The following is a 16496-nucleotide window of genomic DNA, read 5'->3' on the forward strand; positions in this document are numbered from 1 at the left end:
GTGTTTCCAGAATAAGATTTTCACTCTGCAGTGGAGTGTGTGCTGATATGAAACTTCCTGGCAGGTTAAAACTGTGCTGGACTGAGACTCAAACTCGGGACCTTTGCCTTTCGCGGGCAAGTGCTCTATCAACTGAGCTACCTAAGCATGACTCACAACCCATCCTCACAGCTTCAATTCTGCCAGTACCTCATCTCCTACCTTCCAAATTTCACAGAAGCTCTTCAGCGAACCTTGCAGAACTAGCACTTCTGGAAGAAAGGACATGGCTTAGCCACAGCCTGGGGGATGTTCCCAGAATGAGATTTTAACTCTGCAGTGGTGCTGATATGAATGTGTGAATTCCTTGATGGTTGCTCTTTTGAAACTAAAATCCATTGATTGTGTACATAATGTCCACTGAAGTATGTGAGCTGCATCTATATTTTGTTACTTATCAAGGGACACACTTTATTGTCACTATTGGAAAGTCATCATCAAGCCTGGAAACTAATGATTGCAATGTGATATCATATTCCTTAAATCTGTCACCTGTGATCTTTATTTCAACCATGACACTATGTTTTTCTGTTCTTCTCTTTTTTTACTTTATTTTAAATAATGCCACTTATTGTTTGTGTTTTATTCATAAAGAGTTTTTATTTTTTAATTGTTTAACGAATGAATTATGCTATTGCTGTCTGCATACTTCCAGTTGATGATGAGTTATAAAATCATACTATGGTGAAACTTGGTCAGGGTTGCCACAAGTTCTTGAAATCTGGGACGATCAGGAAATTTCAAGCATGTCAGGGAACTATCAGGAAAATTTGGAAAAAAAAAAAATGGAAAAATCTTGTTTTTGTCTCAGTAGATGAAGTGGTTTGTTTAGTGCGATGTCACGCATTGTTGCTGGCTGGGCGCAGTTGAGTACATGCACCGCTTTCCTACTCCTTTATTCTTACTGCTTCTACCACTGCCCACAGTTTGCAGTCAGTGCTGCCACCACTTCTTGCCACTAGCCTAGCCTAGCAGCTACCAGTGAGCGGCAGGGAGGCGAGTGGTTTGTTTGGATCTGATTCTCAGAGACTGTTGCTGGCTGGAGACGGTGGTCATTTGTGCGTGAGATGTGCCCGAGTGATTGTGTGAACATGTGTGTGCTCTCATTTGCTGACAGAGGTTTTGGCCGAAAATGTAGTTGTGAGAGTGTGACTGTCTTTTTCTATGTGCCTGTCTGCGGCTCAGAAATCACCTTTATGGTGAGTTGCTGCCTATCCTCATTAGTATTGATTCTCAAATGATCTGCACAAGTCATCTGTTGCACGGACTGATCATCGGGGTCTCATTTCATCAACATGGTGTCTGTGACGTGTGAATAACTGGCTACACAAGTGGACTTCCCTGACGGGCCAAAACCACAGGCAATTTCGGTGGGTAACTCTTAACGAATCGGGCCTGCCGATCTGAAACCCACTGTTTCCCGCTAATGTGCAAGCCTTCCCCATTGGATATAGTGTCACTGATCTGTTTGTGTGTGGTGTAATGCAGCAAATTTTCATGGTTTATCTGTGGACCCAGGAACGCGGTGCTCCTCACCGGGCCAGATGCCATGGGCTGCAACTGTCTCACCACAATAACATTGTACAGTGTGGCATTTATTCAAGCATATTTTTGACACTTTGAAAGTAGTTTATCTATTATGAAGTGTGGATGATAAAGAGAAAAAAATTGTGGCAGTTGCTGACAGTTTGTATGCTATGTACTCATATATTTCTTGAAAGAGGAATCCCACAACACTGGTAAAATAATAGACATAACACATTGGGCAATTAGCGACAATAACAAACATACTAACACCAAAATGTTATTGGTGGTCACGTGCTGTGTTGGTTTACACAAGTCTTTCCTGCCTTACACACTTCTCTCAAGAGGCCTACTTTTTTTTTAAGGATAGTTCTCAAATCGGTGAAGCTATTTTAAAACTGTCTTGCGACTCCAAGGAAATGCATATTTTTTCATCAAATGTGTTTTGTTTTATTGAAATAAAATAACCTCAGTGGTCTTAATAAAACAGATATATATACACTCCTGGAAATTGAAATAAGAACACCGTGAATTCATTGTCCCAGGAAGGGGAAACTTTATTGACACATTCCTAGGGTCAGATACATCACATGATCACACTGACAGAAACACAGGCACATAGACACAGGCAACAGAGCATGCACAATGTCGGCACTAGTACAGTGTATATCCACCTTTCGCAGCAATGCAGGCTGCTATTCTCCCATGGAGACGATCGTAGAGATGCTGGATGTAGTCCTGTGGAACGGCTTGCCATGCCATTTCCACCTGGCGCCTCAGTTGGACCAGCGTTCGTGCTGGACGTGCAGACCACGTGAGACGACGCTTCATCCAGTCCCAAACATGCTCAATGGGGGACAGATCCGGAGATCTTGCTGGCCAGGGTAGTTGACTTACACCTTCTAGAGCATGTTGGGTGGCACGGGATACATGCGGACGTGCATTGTCCTGTTGGAACAGCAAGTTCCCTTGCCGGTCTAGGAATGGTAGAACAATGGGTTCGATGACGGTTTGGATGTACCGTGCACTATTCAGTGTCCCCTCGACGATCACCAGTGGTGTACGGCCAGTGTAGGAGATCGCTCCCCACACCATGATGCCGGGTGTTGGCCCTGTGTGCCTCGGTCGTATGCAGTCCTGATTGTGGCGCTCACCTGCACGGCGCCAAACACGCATACGACCATCATTGGCACCAAGGCAGAAGCGACTCTCATCGCTGAAGACGACACGTCTCCATTCGTCCCTCCATTCACGCCTGTCGCGACACCACTGGAGGCGGGCTGCACGATGTTGGGGCGTGAGCGGAAGACGGCCTAACGGTGTGCGGGACCGTAGCCCAGCTTCATGGAGACGGTTGCGAATGGTCCTCGCCGATACCCCAGGAGCAACAGTGTCCCTAATTTGCTGGGAAGTGGCGGAGCGGTCCCCTACTGCATTGCGTAGGATCCTACGGTCTTGGCGTGCATCCGTGCGTCGCTGCGGTCCGGTCCCAGGTCGACGGGCACGTGCACCTTCCGCCGACCACTGGCGACAACATTGATGTACTGTGGAGACCTCACGCCCCACGTGTTGAGCAATTCGGCGGTACGTCCACCCGGCCTCCCGCATGCGCACTATACGCCCTCGCTCAAAGTCCGTCAACTGCACATACGGTTCACGTCCACGCTGTTGCAGCATGCTACCAGTGTTAAAGACAGCGATGGAGCTCCGTATGCCACGGCAAACTGGCTGACACTGACGGCGGCGGTGCACAAATGCTGCGCAGCTAGCGCCATTCGACGGCCAACACCACGGTTCCTGGTGTGTCCGCTGTGCCGTGCGTGTGATCATTGCTTGTACAGCCCTCTCGCAGTGTCCGGAGCAAGTATGGTGGGTCTGACACACCGGTGTCAATGTGTTCTTTTTTCCATTTCCAGGAGTGTATTTTGGCTTGCTTTCTCCATGTAAAAGCAGTTCATTACAAAAGATGTTAATGTTAGTACTTAAGATTTTTGCTCACACATTTAGAAATACAGAAGTCTTTCAATTTTTTTTATTTTTTTTATTTTATTTTTTTTTCAATTTATGTGTTTACTTACCCTTGAGATCTCAAAATTTGCTAGGGAAAAAGGGCTAAAACTTGTCTGAAAATTAGGGAAATATCAGGGAATTTCACTTAGAGTAACTTGTGGCAACCCTGTTGTCTCACAGAGATAACACTTTTCTACTGCTTGGGTATTTCACAAAAGTTATATCTCGTGTTATTACTAGAACCTCCCCTAAAGCCCTCTTTAAACAGCAGCTGTTTTAACACTAGTGTCCCAATGGATACATTCACTAATGTTGTGTGTTATTACTAACACTTTTCTTTCTCTTTTGCAAAGTACAATACTAAGGCTAAAAATTGGCTTCAGAAAACTTTGTGTTTATCTTTATTTCAGAAATTAATTAATTAAATCATTTGTGTTCTGTAGATCCCATCAAGAAGGAGAACCTCCACAGATGTGGAGTGAAGTGAGGTTTAAATTGAAAAAAGACAAGTAGGCCATGTAAACTTAATGTATAGACTGTACCAAGAATAAACTACCGGTATACTCATTAATGCTATTTTTATTTATGTTAGTTAAAGTCAGCTGAGTAATTTAGAAAAAAAGCAGCTATTTTGGGGAAAAACTACTGCATCTTTAGTTATAGTAAATGGCTTTTCTTATTTTTTAAATATCGTATTGGTATCTTAATGTTTGCGTTGCTATTTTCCAAAGAAAATGTTACCTACACCTCTTTTGTCCTGCTTAGAATTCTGTAATACTTGTGAAACAACTTTCAGTGAATACTACTACTTGCCATGAGTCAGCCACATGAATACACAACATGTTTTGTTGGAAATATAGCTTAGTTTAAGACTAAACTGTAGAGTTGTCTGTTAGTCATCTCCTTCTACTTCATTGACTGGCATCAATACAGAGATTATCAAGCAAAGGAATTAAGTTTTTGTTACACTGATTTTGATTATAATATGGTTCATATGAAATTTTTTATATAATATTGTGTCATAATATTAGTCTTTTCATAGGATTGTGCTTGGGTAAAACATAGATCATGGACTTCTGCATTTCTGACACTCCTCTTGGTGGTGGTATCTAGGAATATTCTTCTGTTGTGTAAAACTAGAGAAAATCTGTGCATGCATATATATAATGCCACATTTCTTTTTATAAATATTGTAGTTAAAAAGAGTAATGACATAACCAATTATGAGATGTCATTTCAAATAAGTCTAATGTTAGACATTTGTAATTAATTTCTAGTTTCACCCAAGTATCGATGACCTGAAAGAAACTGTGAACCCAAAAATACTGCCAAAAGAATATGGAGGTTTCATTCCAATGGCTGACATGATAGGTATGTGCCAGTTTGAATTATTTATTACAGTTAAAATCTGTTGTTGTGGCAGGATAGTAACTTACATCATTTTACTATATTTCACTCTCTAGTGTGTAATTTTTTTTCTTGATTTTTTACTTAATTCACTGTTCTCACACATTTGTAATTTGCCAGCTAGTTCTGCTCTGTACTCTGTGCCCTGGGGTTGTGTCTAGGGTGCAGCTCCTGTCCAGAGTCTCTAACCTCATATGGTTGATACGGATCTTGCACAAAGCTTTGCTGCTTTTATGTCTATCAGAGTTTTTCCACTTGTAATGGTCTCTTAAAAACAATATTAAAAATGGAACTACAATCAAATAAAAACAAAAATACACAGAATGTTTTAGGGCAACTCCAACAAACTTTGAGGGATGACACAAAGACGATCATTTTTTGTTAACCAACATACACAGTCTGGTCCACCACCAGTTATGCACTTGGTGATGATGAGCACTACCACTTAGTCACCTGCTGTGTAGCTCTTAGTGAGGTTGTTATTCTGTGAAATCATTCCACTTCTCTCATTCAGCTTGTGTTGTTGTAATACTGTGTCCTCAGTGATGTGCATCTTACCAGTAGTGCATTCAGCTTGTGCTGTTATAATACTGTACCTCAGAGGCATGCATCTTACTATAGTCCTGAATTCAGGTTTTCTAACTGTTCTGGTATACATACATGTTGTGTGCTTTGTATCAAGCATCATTACAAAAGCATATGTGTAGCAGAAACAAAGACTTTATTTATTTTATTTTTTAAATTCTTTACCGACTTCCAGTGTATGTCAAACCTTCTGACAACATGACAGAAGTCAAGACACAGTAGTTACTCCGAATGCTGCCCACAGTAATCCTAATACTGGAACAGTAGACTTGGTAGTGAATGAAGAGCAACATTAGTTACCTGAACTCTTCCAAATTCTACCTGTTTAGTTCTTGCATTGTCTCAGAAACCAGATAAACTTTACTTTCATATTGCAGTGGAGTATGGTTTACTAATGTTCCAGAACTGCTGCCCCTCAGGCTATGTACAAACTAAGCCATTATCCTTCATATTTTTTCTGTCACAGAAGAGCAAATTGTAGTAACAAACAGTAAAAGATTGATGCTGACAAGCTGAAAACCATGAACAATCAATATGGTATTCTTAAGGTGGCTCATATGACAACATTATGGTCACAAATGCAAAGTTACTGATTTGTCTCTGTCAGAGTTTCACGTTTTCTGAATAATTTTATAGTCCTACTTTGATAAGGCCAGTAGAATATCACACCTAAGTAGTTGCTGGGTCTATCATGGTTTCCAGGAATTAGGCCAATTGCCTGTTCCATCTTAAAAGGTCATTGTTGAGCCAATCTTACTTTGAGAAAAATTTCAACACTGGTTTTGTCAGTCATTCTTCTGGAATTCTATTCACACACTCTTTCACCAGTTTCTATGTTTCTCTATTGCTTTGTTGATCCCTTCAACTTTAAGTTCTTCCCTAACTTGTCAGTCATTCCTTATCTGGTCCCAGTGTGTGCAACTTTTTGCTGCCCTTAGATATCTCATTACAGCAGATAGTTCTTTAAACTTTATTTTTGTTTCCTTTCCTAACTTTTTATTTTAAGGTTCTATTATTAGTGCTCCATATACACTTAAATTCTTCAAGCTTGTTGTCTATATTGCTATTATACTTGTAACTTATTTGGTTTCTTAAATAAGTAAAACTGTTAACTTGTTCAATTACTCTATTATTGATAAAAATTTTTGATGCCATTACCATCAAATTATTAATTGAGATTTCCATATTATTTTTTGTCCAACAGGTGCAACTAATGAATGACACACTGTAATTTCATGTTGTAATCAAACACATACACACAAAAAAAAAAAAAAGATTTTCTGCAAAAAGACAGCGGTTTGTGCTTCCATAGTATATCTGTATTCCAGGATGTGCTCCTTGTTTCTATTTTCTTAAGATATTATTAGTGAATGTGTTAAATAATTTCAGTGATAAATTGTACATTTTGTCAAACATGCTGATTTATAGGTATCATATCTGGAATTCTTGCACCTATTTTAATCATACCTTAGCGTCTATGTATGTATCTGTCAGAATATTTTGATGTGTTCAGCATAACCTCTTTTCTCTACTACCTGTCATAGTAGTTGCCAATTTACATCATCAAAGGCTTTTATATAAATTATAGAGGCTATATGCATTCCATATTAAAGTTACAGCTTTTCCCCATTAACTGTTTTATAATAAATACTTGTCTGTGCACTACCTTCAGTTCCTGAAACCAATCTGCTTTTCTAAAATGAATATTTCACTTATACCCTGTAGTCTCTTGCTAACCATTCTAGTGTATATATATTATAGGCCATGACTGTCAAACATACCCCACTAGAATTATCACAGTTATTCCATTTTACTTTTTTTTTTTTAAAGTGATGACAATTGTATTCCTCCATACACTTATTATAAGCCCATTCTTCCAGTACATATTAAACACATGGAGCATCTTCATCTACATCTAAAACTATATGACTACTCTTCAATGGTGGCCCCAGGGGAAAACTGAACGTTGGTGATGAATCAAATTTGCGAGACCCCCTTTCACTTTCCAGTCAGAAAGAAAATGTTAAATGAGCTGAATTATACACTAATAATAATTATACACAAATTTTATTATTATAACGTATAAGGATTATTGCAACGACAAAAAGTACATGTAACAGGTATACATTAAAATAAATGAAAATTCCAGCTTTTCACCTCACTTATGTCATAGTTGATACCAGCTGCTATTTCTGCTTTAATTGAGAGTACTGACGACACAGATAGTCTTTCTTGACACACCGTGCTTCTTAATGAATTTTAACTTTGAGAAACTTCTCTCGGCAAAAGCTGTATGGACCGGCACTGTGAATATCATTCTGATTGTTTTGTAAAGATTTGGATATACTTCTTCCAAATTATTTTCTAATATGTGCCGAATAAGTTGTTTTGCATCTTTGATTGTGTCCTGTAGGATGCATTTTAAAAGTTGGAGCTCCTCATAAAGTTCGAAAGGCTGTATGTGCTATTTTCACCTTCTCGAAGTATTGTACCTAAATCATAACAGTGTTTGCGAAGGTCATCCGTGGATAACAATTTCAAATAATTCATATTGTAAAGAAAACCAAGTTGTTCAAAATATTCATTGAGCACTTTGAAACAACAAACAGTGTCAAGTATTATAGTGTCTATCATTGCGTTAACTCTGCACTGTATTTCAGCAGATTGCGTAGGTTCATCAATTTGTTCATAACCTAACATTCGTTTTTTTCTGTGCTATTCTTTTTTTAAACTGAGACTCAATTTCATAACTACTTTTTTCTACAAACAATCGAGCTACTGCAGTGCCCGTTACAAATCTTGTCTTACGGAATGAAACGAATGTAAAGTATCAATAGCAACTTTCAAGTAGACTTGAACAGATTACCACAGTTTACTTACATTGTTGACATGTAGTAAAATCTCATACTACACATGTATTGCAACAATAAACTCAAAAGTTAACACAGTCGCTAAGAGTTTCAGAATCATCAGTTCTATTTTTCAGGTCACTCACACTTTCGATGGTATCATCAAATTACAAATATATCACTTTTGCAGCTGCAATTCTACTTTCCCACTGTGTTTCAGACAGAGGTTTCAATGTCAATTTCAATTTAGTTCTTATAAGGTCCTAGTGCTTGCTTCATTTTGTAAAAAGCACATAGGCTTTAATGATGAAATCAAAAAGTATTTCAGGTGTTGTAGAAGTGTTAGCAGCATCTAGCAAAAGCAAATTCCAACAATGGAATCTGTGTGGCGTGAACAAAGCTATTGGATTAATGTTGAGTATTCTTGTTCTAACACCTTTATTAATGCCAACCATATTGGCACCGTTATCATATCCCTGTCCTTGACAGTTTTGGATGTGTAGGTCATTATTTTCTAGTTCATTTAAAACTTCATTTGTTAAATACTCTCCCATTGTTTCTGGGATGGCAATAAACCCAACAAAATTTTCCTCTACCTCTCCAGTTGAGGATTTACAAAATCTTAATTTTATTGACATTTGTTCCACACAGCTCAAATCCCTGGTACAATTGAGCATGAAGGAATAATATTTTGCTTGTCTGCCTCTTTTTATAATTTCGTTGTTAACAGATTTGGACATTACTATAATTAATTGATTTTGTATGTCATGGCTCAGATAATGCTTACATAGTTGCTTTTTCTTAATGTGTTGCAAGTGCTGTTTTAGAGTTATATCATATTTGGATAACAATTTAAATAGATCTATAAAATTTCCACTGTTTCCACTGTCATTTAGGTTAAGGGATTATCGATGCCCTCTATACATCAGATTGGGTGAAGCTAAGTATTTTATAATATTGCTCAATCTCCCAAACAAGTTATACCAACACCTTTGTGATTCCCTAATAGTCACAACATCCTTCTTTTACCATCTGTGTCTGCAAATGTGAAAAAAAAGTCAACATGGAAAGCATTGAACTTTGTATTGAGATATGGAGAAGCTAACCATCTGCAACGTTACTTTTTGCCATTACTCAATTTTCTAGTAAAATGTCTTTTATTGGCATCTTTGGGGTAGCTCTAATCAGGTTTCTCTAGGTTTTGCTGGGGACCATTTACTGGAAATACCCACTTTCCCAGATCTAATTCTATAAATGACTCTCTTATAAAAATGGTTTGTTCTTGATTATCACTTTTGAAGTCTTTATTTGGTGCACAATCTCAGATCACAGCAGTTTCACCCAACTCTGATGCTGTATCAGAAAGGGTAACAGATTCATTTGACCCTGTATCAGAAAGGGTAACAGATTCATTTGACCCTGAAGCTCGTTCTGTTTCAGAAACTAAAGACACTTGGATAAGAGATTCATCAGAGGCCTCTGGAACAGTTAAACCTGCAGGTTTCTTAAGAAATTTCATCGTACTTGAACTCATAGCTTGGTTGGATATAATTGTCTCTGCTTTTCTTTTTCTTTTTGATGCACTGGATTCCCATTTTCTCCCTTTATCTCTGTTTCTAGAGGATCCTCCAGACATGATGATGTGAAAAACATTTTGTGCTTAGTACACTGATAAGTACAGTAGGATACTTAAAGTACTCAGTGTCATAGTATAGAGAGAATAGGCAGAATATTTTTTTTTATTCTGTCATGTATGATAGCAGCCAAATAAATATTCCAAGAAATGTTTTTGTGTACTGGCTTACCATAGCATGGTGTTCCTGTAGTATGTATGGCTGAAATTGGTACAACCACACCTTCAGAGATAAAAGACTTGTTCACTTCTAACAGTTTAATAACTTGAAATAAGAGTGAAGTGTCACTTGGTAGGATTGGTTTCAGAGAGCTGGCATTTCTGGCCAAGACACTGCTCTTGCCTGTATTGTCTCTTCCACAGAGCATTGTTGCATTTGCTTGTTGTTGGATCGAAGAGTCAATTCAGAAAATCTGTGCATACCAAGCGGGCTGTGAATATGTATGAAGACAAGTAAGTGTATTTTCTGTTTAACATGCATCTTCTTTTAATATGGCAATCAGCTTCCTCTCTAAGTATATAATTTAATAAGTTATTTTACAAAATATTTTTAGTCTGTATGAACGACTTCACAGCAGAACAGTCTCCCTCGAGTTCCATACATTACTGCCATCTAGCGTGCATGTGCTGATTCGCAACAGGTATGTCCCTTGCGAATCGTGTAATGTAATAGGTCTACTGGGACCAGTCTGCAGTCCCAGACATGTACGCTTGGTGCACTGCCGCACAGGCGTACACCTTAGATAATGTTACCAGGTGACCCTAGATAAATATTACTGCATTCGTACGGAAATAGAGACAAACAACTAAGTAGCTAAAATTTTATCAGCTTCAACAACTTTCTCGTGAGACTCCCATAAGCACGAGGCCAGCAGCAGTCGCTGATGCCTAACATTGCCCACTGCTACTCTGCAGTTCACACTCAGCTCGCTGGCAGAGGTTTCGTCGAACCACTTTCAGTCTATTTTTCGACCATCCCACACTGAAAGAGCTCATGGGAAAAACAAACACTTCAATCTTTTGTGTGTGCTCTGATTTCACATGTTTTATTACAGTGATCATTTATTCCTATGTAGGTGGGGGTCAACAAAATATTTTCACATTTGAAGGAAAAAGCTGGAGATTAAAATTTCATGAAGAGTTCTCGCTATAACAAAAAACATCTTTGTTTTAATGACTGCCATCCCAACTCGTGTATTATATCCACGATGCTTTCTCCCCTACTTCACAATAATTCAAAAGGAGTAGCCCTTCTTTTAACTTATTTGATGTCCTCCACCCAGCATATCTGTCAAGGAACCCACATTCCACAGCAGTACTTTAGCAGAGGACAAACAAGCATAGCGTAGGCAGTCTCTTTCATAGATCTGTTGCATCTTATAAGTTTTTAGCCAATAAGATGAACTCTTTTGTTTGCCTTCACCACAACATTATCTATGTGATCGTTTCAATTTAAGTTGTTCTTAATTGTAATTACTAGGTATTTAGCTGAATTGATAGCCTTTAAATGTGTGTGATTTTTCATTTAACCAAAATTTAATGGTTTCCTTTTAGTACTCATGTGGATGAAGTTACACTTTTCATTATTTAGGGCTAATTTCTACTATTTGTACCACACAGATATCCTGTCAACATCATTTTGCTATTGATTTTGATCTTCTGTTGACTTTACTAATGGTAAGTGGCAGCATCTGCAGACAATCTGAGATGGCTGCTCAGTTTGCCTCCTACATAGTTTATGTAGATTAGAAACAACAAAGGGCCTATAACATATCCTCGAGGAACATCAGATTTCATTTCTGTTTTACTTGATACCTTCTGTCAATTACTATGAATGGTGACCTTTTTAACACAAAAACATGAATCCAACAACAACAAAACAGTGAGCATGCAAGTGCCTGCTGAAAGCAAAATGTGTCAGCTGCTTTGGATAAAGACTATGGAATACTTCATAATGGCACACTGCTTCTGATGAGTGTGACGTCACAGCTGTTCACATTTTCATTTTGAGCAGTTTCCAGTGGACTCATGTGCATGCGCAGTTGAGTAGTGTATGAGCAGTACCTTCTCCTGCTTGTGGCGGCAGCAGTAGCAAGAGGCAGTGAAGCCACCCAGAAATTTTTTTTTTGGCGCACCCAAGCTACCAAATTCGTGCATGCCTAGAGCAGTCTGGATTGTAGTGGGGAGGGGGTAGTGACCTGTGTTTATGTTTGGTCATTTTGTTGTTTCCTTTTTGTTTACAGTTCCATCATCAAGTGGAAACAAAATGGATTTCTGTGACTGGGAACTATCAAGTGAATTAGTATAAATTCACATAATTATGGAAGGCTAAAATATGTTACTGATTTCAGTTGTCTGATATTCTTTCCATGTTTTTGGCAGTCAAGCATTAATCGCCTTGCGCAACAATGAAGTTATTTTTGTCAGTTCACTAAATAAATGTGGCTTTTATTAACCTTTTCTACAAATGCAGTCAGTTTATAAGAAACACAGTGTTTCATTCCACACTATTGGCCAGGTTCACTCAATTTTAAGTGCACACTTTCATCTTCTGGCACATATGGCATTATGCCATAATAAAGAACCAAACATGAGACAAAACAGTACTGGTACTCCAAGAAAATTTGCATCCTGAAAAGCACATTGAAAAGCTTAATATCAGGTTGTGGCCTACTTCATTGTGAATCTGGGTGTACGAACATGTCCTTTAAGCCGAATTATGCATTTTAGTATGGTTTACAAAATTCCTATGTTCTTGTAGTATCCTCTGATGTCCTATTTTTTTCATGACATCTTGTAATATCTCTTAATGCTAGATGTGTATGAACGTGCGAGCTTCTTATGCCATTGCAGCTGCCCACATTAGTAACACCTGTTTTCTGACACCTGCTAAACGAACCCATGTCTAAGACGTCGCAGAAAAATATTGCAAATAGTTCTTTGAAAAGTGTTATTTTCAAAGGAAATTTCCTTTTGTGCAAGATGAATTATGTTACGTGTCAGAATGTACAATGAATTTCTTCAATCACAGACTCTCATTTAAAACTTAACACTTTGAGTACCAACCTCTTAGAATAATTTCGAGCTCAGAAGACCAGAAATTGCCATTGTTTAAAATTTTATTGGCACATTTGTGTGATGTATATAAAGTGTAACAGACACTAAAAATACCAATATTATATATGAATTCTTAGCTTTTCTTGTGCTACCCTATGTACATTAATTTAAACCATCAACTTTTCCCATTTGTGTGTTCACGCTACTTAAAAGTGATGTTGCTATTGGCTAACTACATCACATTCTATGCTGTGAATATCTGTTGTAACTGGCTGGTGAAATCAGTGAGATGAGCTATGATTGGCTTACAAAAGTGCATTGCAATCTCTGTTTCAGTACTTCAGAAACTAGCACACTGTGTTTGGTGGAAATTGAATATATACATTCATAAGAAAATATGCAGCATATAGTAATATGAAAATATGCAGTGTATCATAATATGAAAATATGCAGCATACATGTTGCTGCATCTCAAAGATTTTTCCAAAGCACGTCCCTCTCCTCCCCCTCCCCCTACCACCCCTTTCCCCATTGCTGAGTTTCATTTTATAGTGTGCCAGAAAGTCTACGCTGGTGTATAAAAACTTGACCATTCAAAGGATTAATATTTTTACGGGTCGGAAGGAATGTACAGTGTTGCTTATCATGGAAAAAGTATATTTTCACCTTGGAAGAAATGTATTTTCATGTGGGAAAAAGTGCATTTTTAAATGGGAGATCCAGAAAAAATTCGGGATTTTTTTTTTTCCGTGTATACACCCTGAAAAAGCACCAATCATATCAGTTTTTAATTGTCCATAGGCCAAAAACCACATAAAAAGCATAAATCAAAACCAAATCAGATTATTAATTTCCATGTGACTGGCGCAAAACATGTTCAATATGCTGTCCACCATTTCTGCAACAATGTGAAATCAAGAAACAGCATGTTCCACAACTGATCGAAGTGTTTCTGGGGTCACATTAAGAATGTGTTGCACAATGTGTGCCTTCAGTGTAGCTAGGTTTACAGTTGGAACACTGAACATGACTTCTTTGAGATAGCCCCATAGCCAGAAGCCACACGGATTAGGATCAGGTTATCGGGATGGCCAGGTTGCAGGGAAATGGCGGCTGATAATTCCAGCTTTTCCAAGATGGCAGTTCAGCAGCTGGTTAACTGGATCTGAAATGTGCAGAGGTGTGCCATCTTGCATAAAAATGATCTCATCCACACATCCAAACTGCTGGAGAGCTGGAATGACATGGTTGCACAAAAGACACTCATAGTTCTTACCAGTGATGGTACAGGTAACAGGACCGGATTCACCTGTCTATTTGAAAAAATATGGCTCTGTAACAAATAATGCCATAAACCTGCACAACACAGTGACCTTTTCAGGATGAAGTGGTATTGGTTGATTTGTGTGTGGATTTTCCATTGCCCATATTCAACAATTCTGTGTATTGAGCATCCTGTCAGATGGAAGTGAGCTTCATCTGTCCACAAAATCTTCCACAGCCAATCATTGCCCACTTCCATTTGAGCAAGAAATTTTAAAGTAAAGGTCTGTCTTGCTGTCAGGAAGCAACTTGTGCTCATGGGTATGTCCAATGTTCGGGCAATTCTCCGTGCACTACACATTTGCACACCTCCACTCATCTCCTCCTGCATTGCTGTGGCCACTGCTTCCACTGGCGTTGAATCAATTTGTTTCCTCCTTGTACCAGGCTGCACACCAAAAGAACACATCTTTTAGGATTTTCGAATCATTTTCGCCAGACCCACGACAATCATCGGGCCAAAGCTTGTTTTCAAATCCTTCAGGGTCCGGAACTTCTGCAGAGTGACGTGTGCACAGTCATCATTCTTGTAATACAGCTTTACAAGCTATCGCAAACGTCACAGATGTGAAAGGAGGAAAAGCCATGTACCTGGCATGTTTATACCAACTTCAGTGGGTCATGCACATGACAGATGTTCTCATTTACGTATTCTGGCACATACAGCACCATCTATTACTCAATTTTCACACTATTTTTTTCTTCTGTCATTGGTTTTCCCCCTTCTCCGATAATATTCCATTGCAATTTGACGTCATTCTGATCAGAGGTGTCATTTCTACAGCGTTTTGAAAGTTTAACTTTAATTATAATCATCCTGTATTTCAGAAGAAGGCCATCTCCCTGAAAGATTATGTGTTTATTAGTCCTTTTACTGCACCTGTCTATAGCTCAACATATCTGCTATATGGTGAATCTATTCTTTTCATAATATTCTAAGTGAGAAAGTTATTTTTCATAATCTATGTGGGACAAATTCTGTTTCAGCGAACTTCAAAAATGTTCTCAGAAGGAAGAGAGATGTTCTTAAATCACTAGATGATATGGAAATCGACCTGAATTATAAAACGTCATACATTACCGATTTAGAAGATGAACTAAGTGGTGTTGCAGGAAGCTTCCGTAAACTTGAGGTGGACTAGAATTACTGCTGTATTGTGTAATATATTTTACATCAAAATTAAATCAGTTTTATATAAATGTGACTGTTGTATGGCATTTCTAAATGTCTTATCAATTTTACATGATAAGAGCAGGATACAGTAGTCATTTTTGGTGGTTTCTTTTCCATGTGAATTCTTGCAGTATTAGAAATATTTGTGTATCGTAGTGACCTTGGGAAACTGTTCTCCCAGTCTGATCTCTTCTGTGTTTTGATATGTTTTGTATTGTTCTTAGAACATGGTTGAACTTTTATAGTCCTATGACATTTCACAGTTTAACATATTTATCAGTTCACTGACAACTACTTTAAAAATCGTGAGTTATTGTATCTGTAGATCATTAAATGAAATAGCTCCAATGTCATTTTGAGAAACAGTTTTTATTTGTTTTGAACTTTACTATACCAAAACATCAGAGAGGATTCAATTTCTTTGATCTACTGGATGCTTTAAAAATAACAGATCAAAATTATTTTACCAAGAAATAACAGCAGTTCCAATAACAGTAATAAGCACAAAGTCCAGAGAAATGTATATAAAATAAAGATAGATTAATACATTATTTACAACTCCTGCTTTGCTTTAGCATTACCTGATTTGAAATAAATATATACATGCATTGTACAGCAGGTGCTTCATACTTGAATCTTATTCTAAGAAAACACCTGATGTGGAATGAACACAGGTTATGTATTTATTCATGTCTTTAAAGACACTTGAGATTTCTGCTTAGTGCTGTTCTGTTTATATGATAAAATAACTGAGTTGAGTTGTGTGAATTATGTCTGACTGTATGTAATTATAATTTATTCATCATTATCAGTAAATGAAATTTCTAGTATTTTATAGTGCACTTTGTTTGTTATAATGTTCGTCAAAACTTTTGTATATACATTTCAATCTTAT

General features: G+C 37.9%; 1 protein-coding gene across 1 annotated transcript in view; it reads left to right on the top strand.

The window, feature by feature from the left end:
- LOC124803473 (clavesin-2) overlaps positions 1 to 15627 on the top strand; it is a 45600-nt gene extending 29973 nt beyond the window's left edge. The window contains exons 6-7 of the mRNA XM_047264664.1: positions 4851 to 4944; positions 15415 to 15627. Of these exons, the coding sequence (XP_047120620.1) occupies positions 4851 to 4944; positions 15415 to 15569 (249 nt within the window). The 3' untranslated portion in view covers positions 15570 to 15627. The remainder of the gene's footprint in view (positions 1 to 4850; positions 4945 to 15414) is intronic.
- Positions 15628 to 16496: the final 869 nt, after the last annotated feature.

The sequence above is a fragment of the Schistocerca piceifrons genome, chromosome 6, assembly GCF_021461385.2.
Source record: "Schistocerca piceifrons isolate TAMUIC-IGC-003096 chromosome 6, iqSchPice1.1, whole genome shotgun sequence".
NCBI lineage: Eukaryota > Metazoa > Arthropoda > Insecta > Orthoptera > Acrididae > Schistocerca > Schistocerca piceifrons.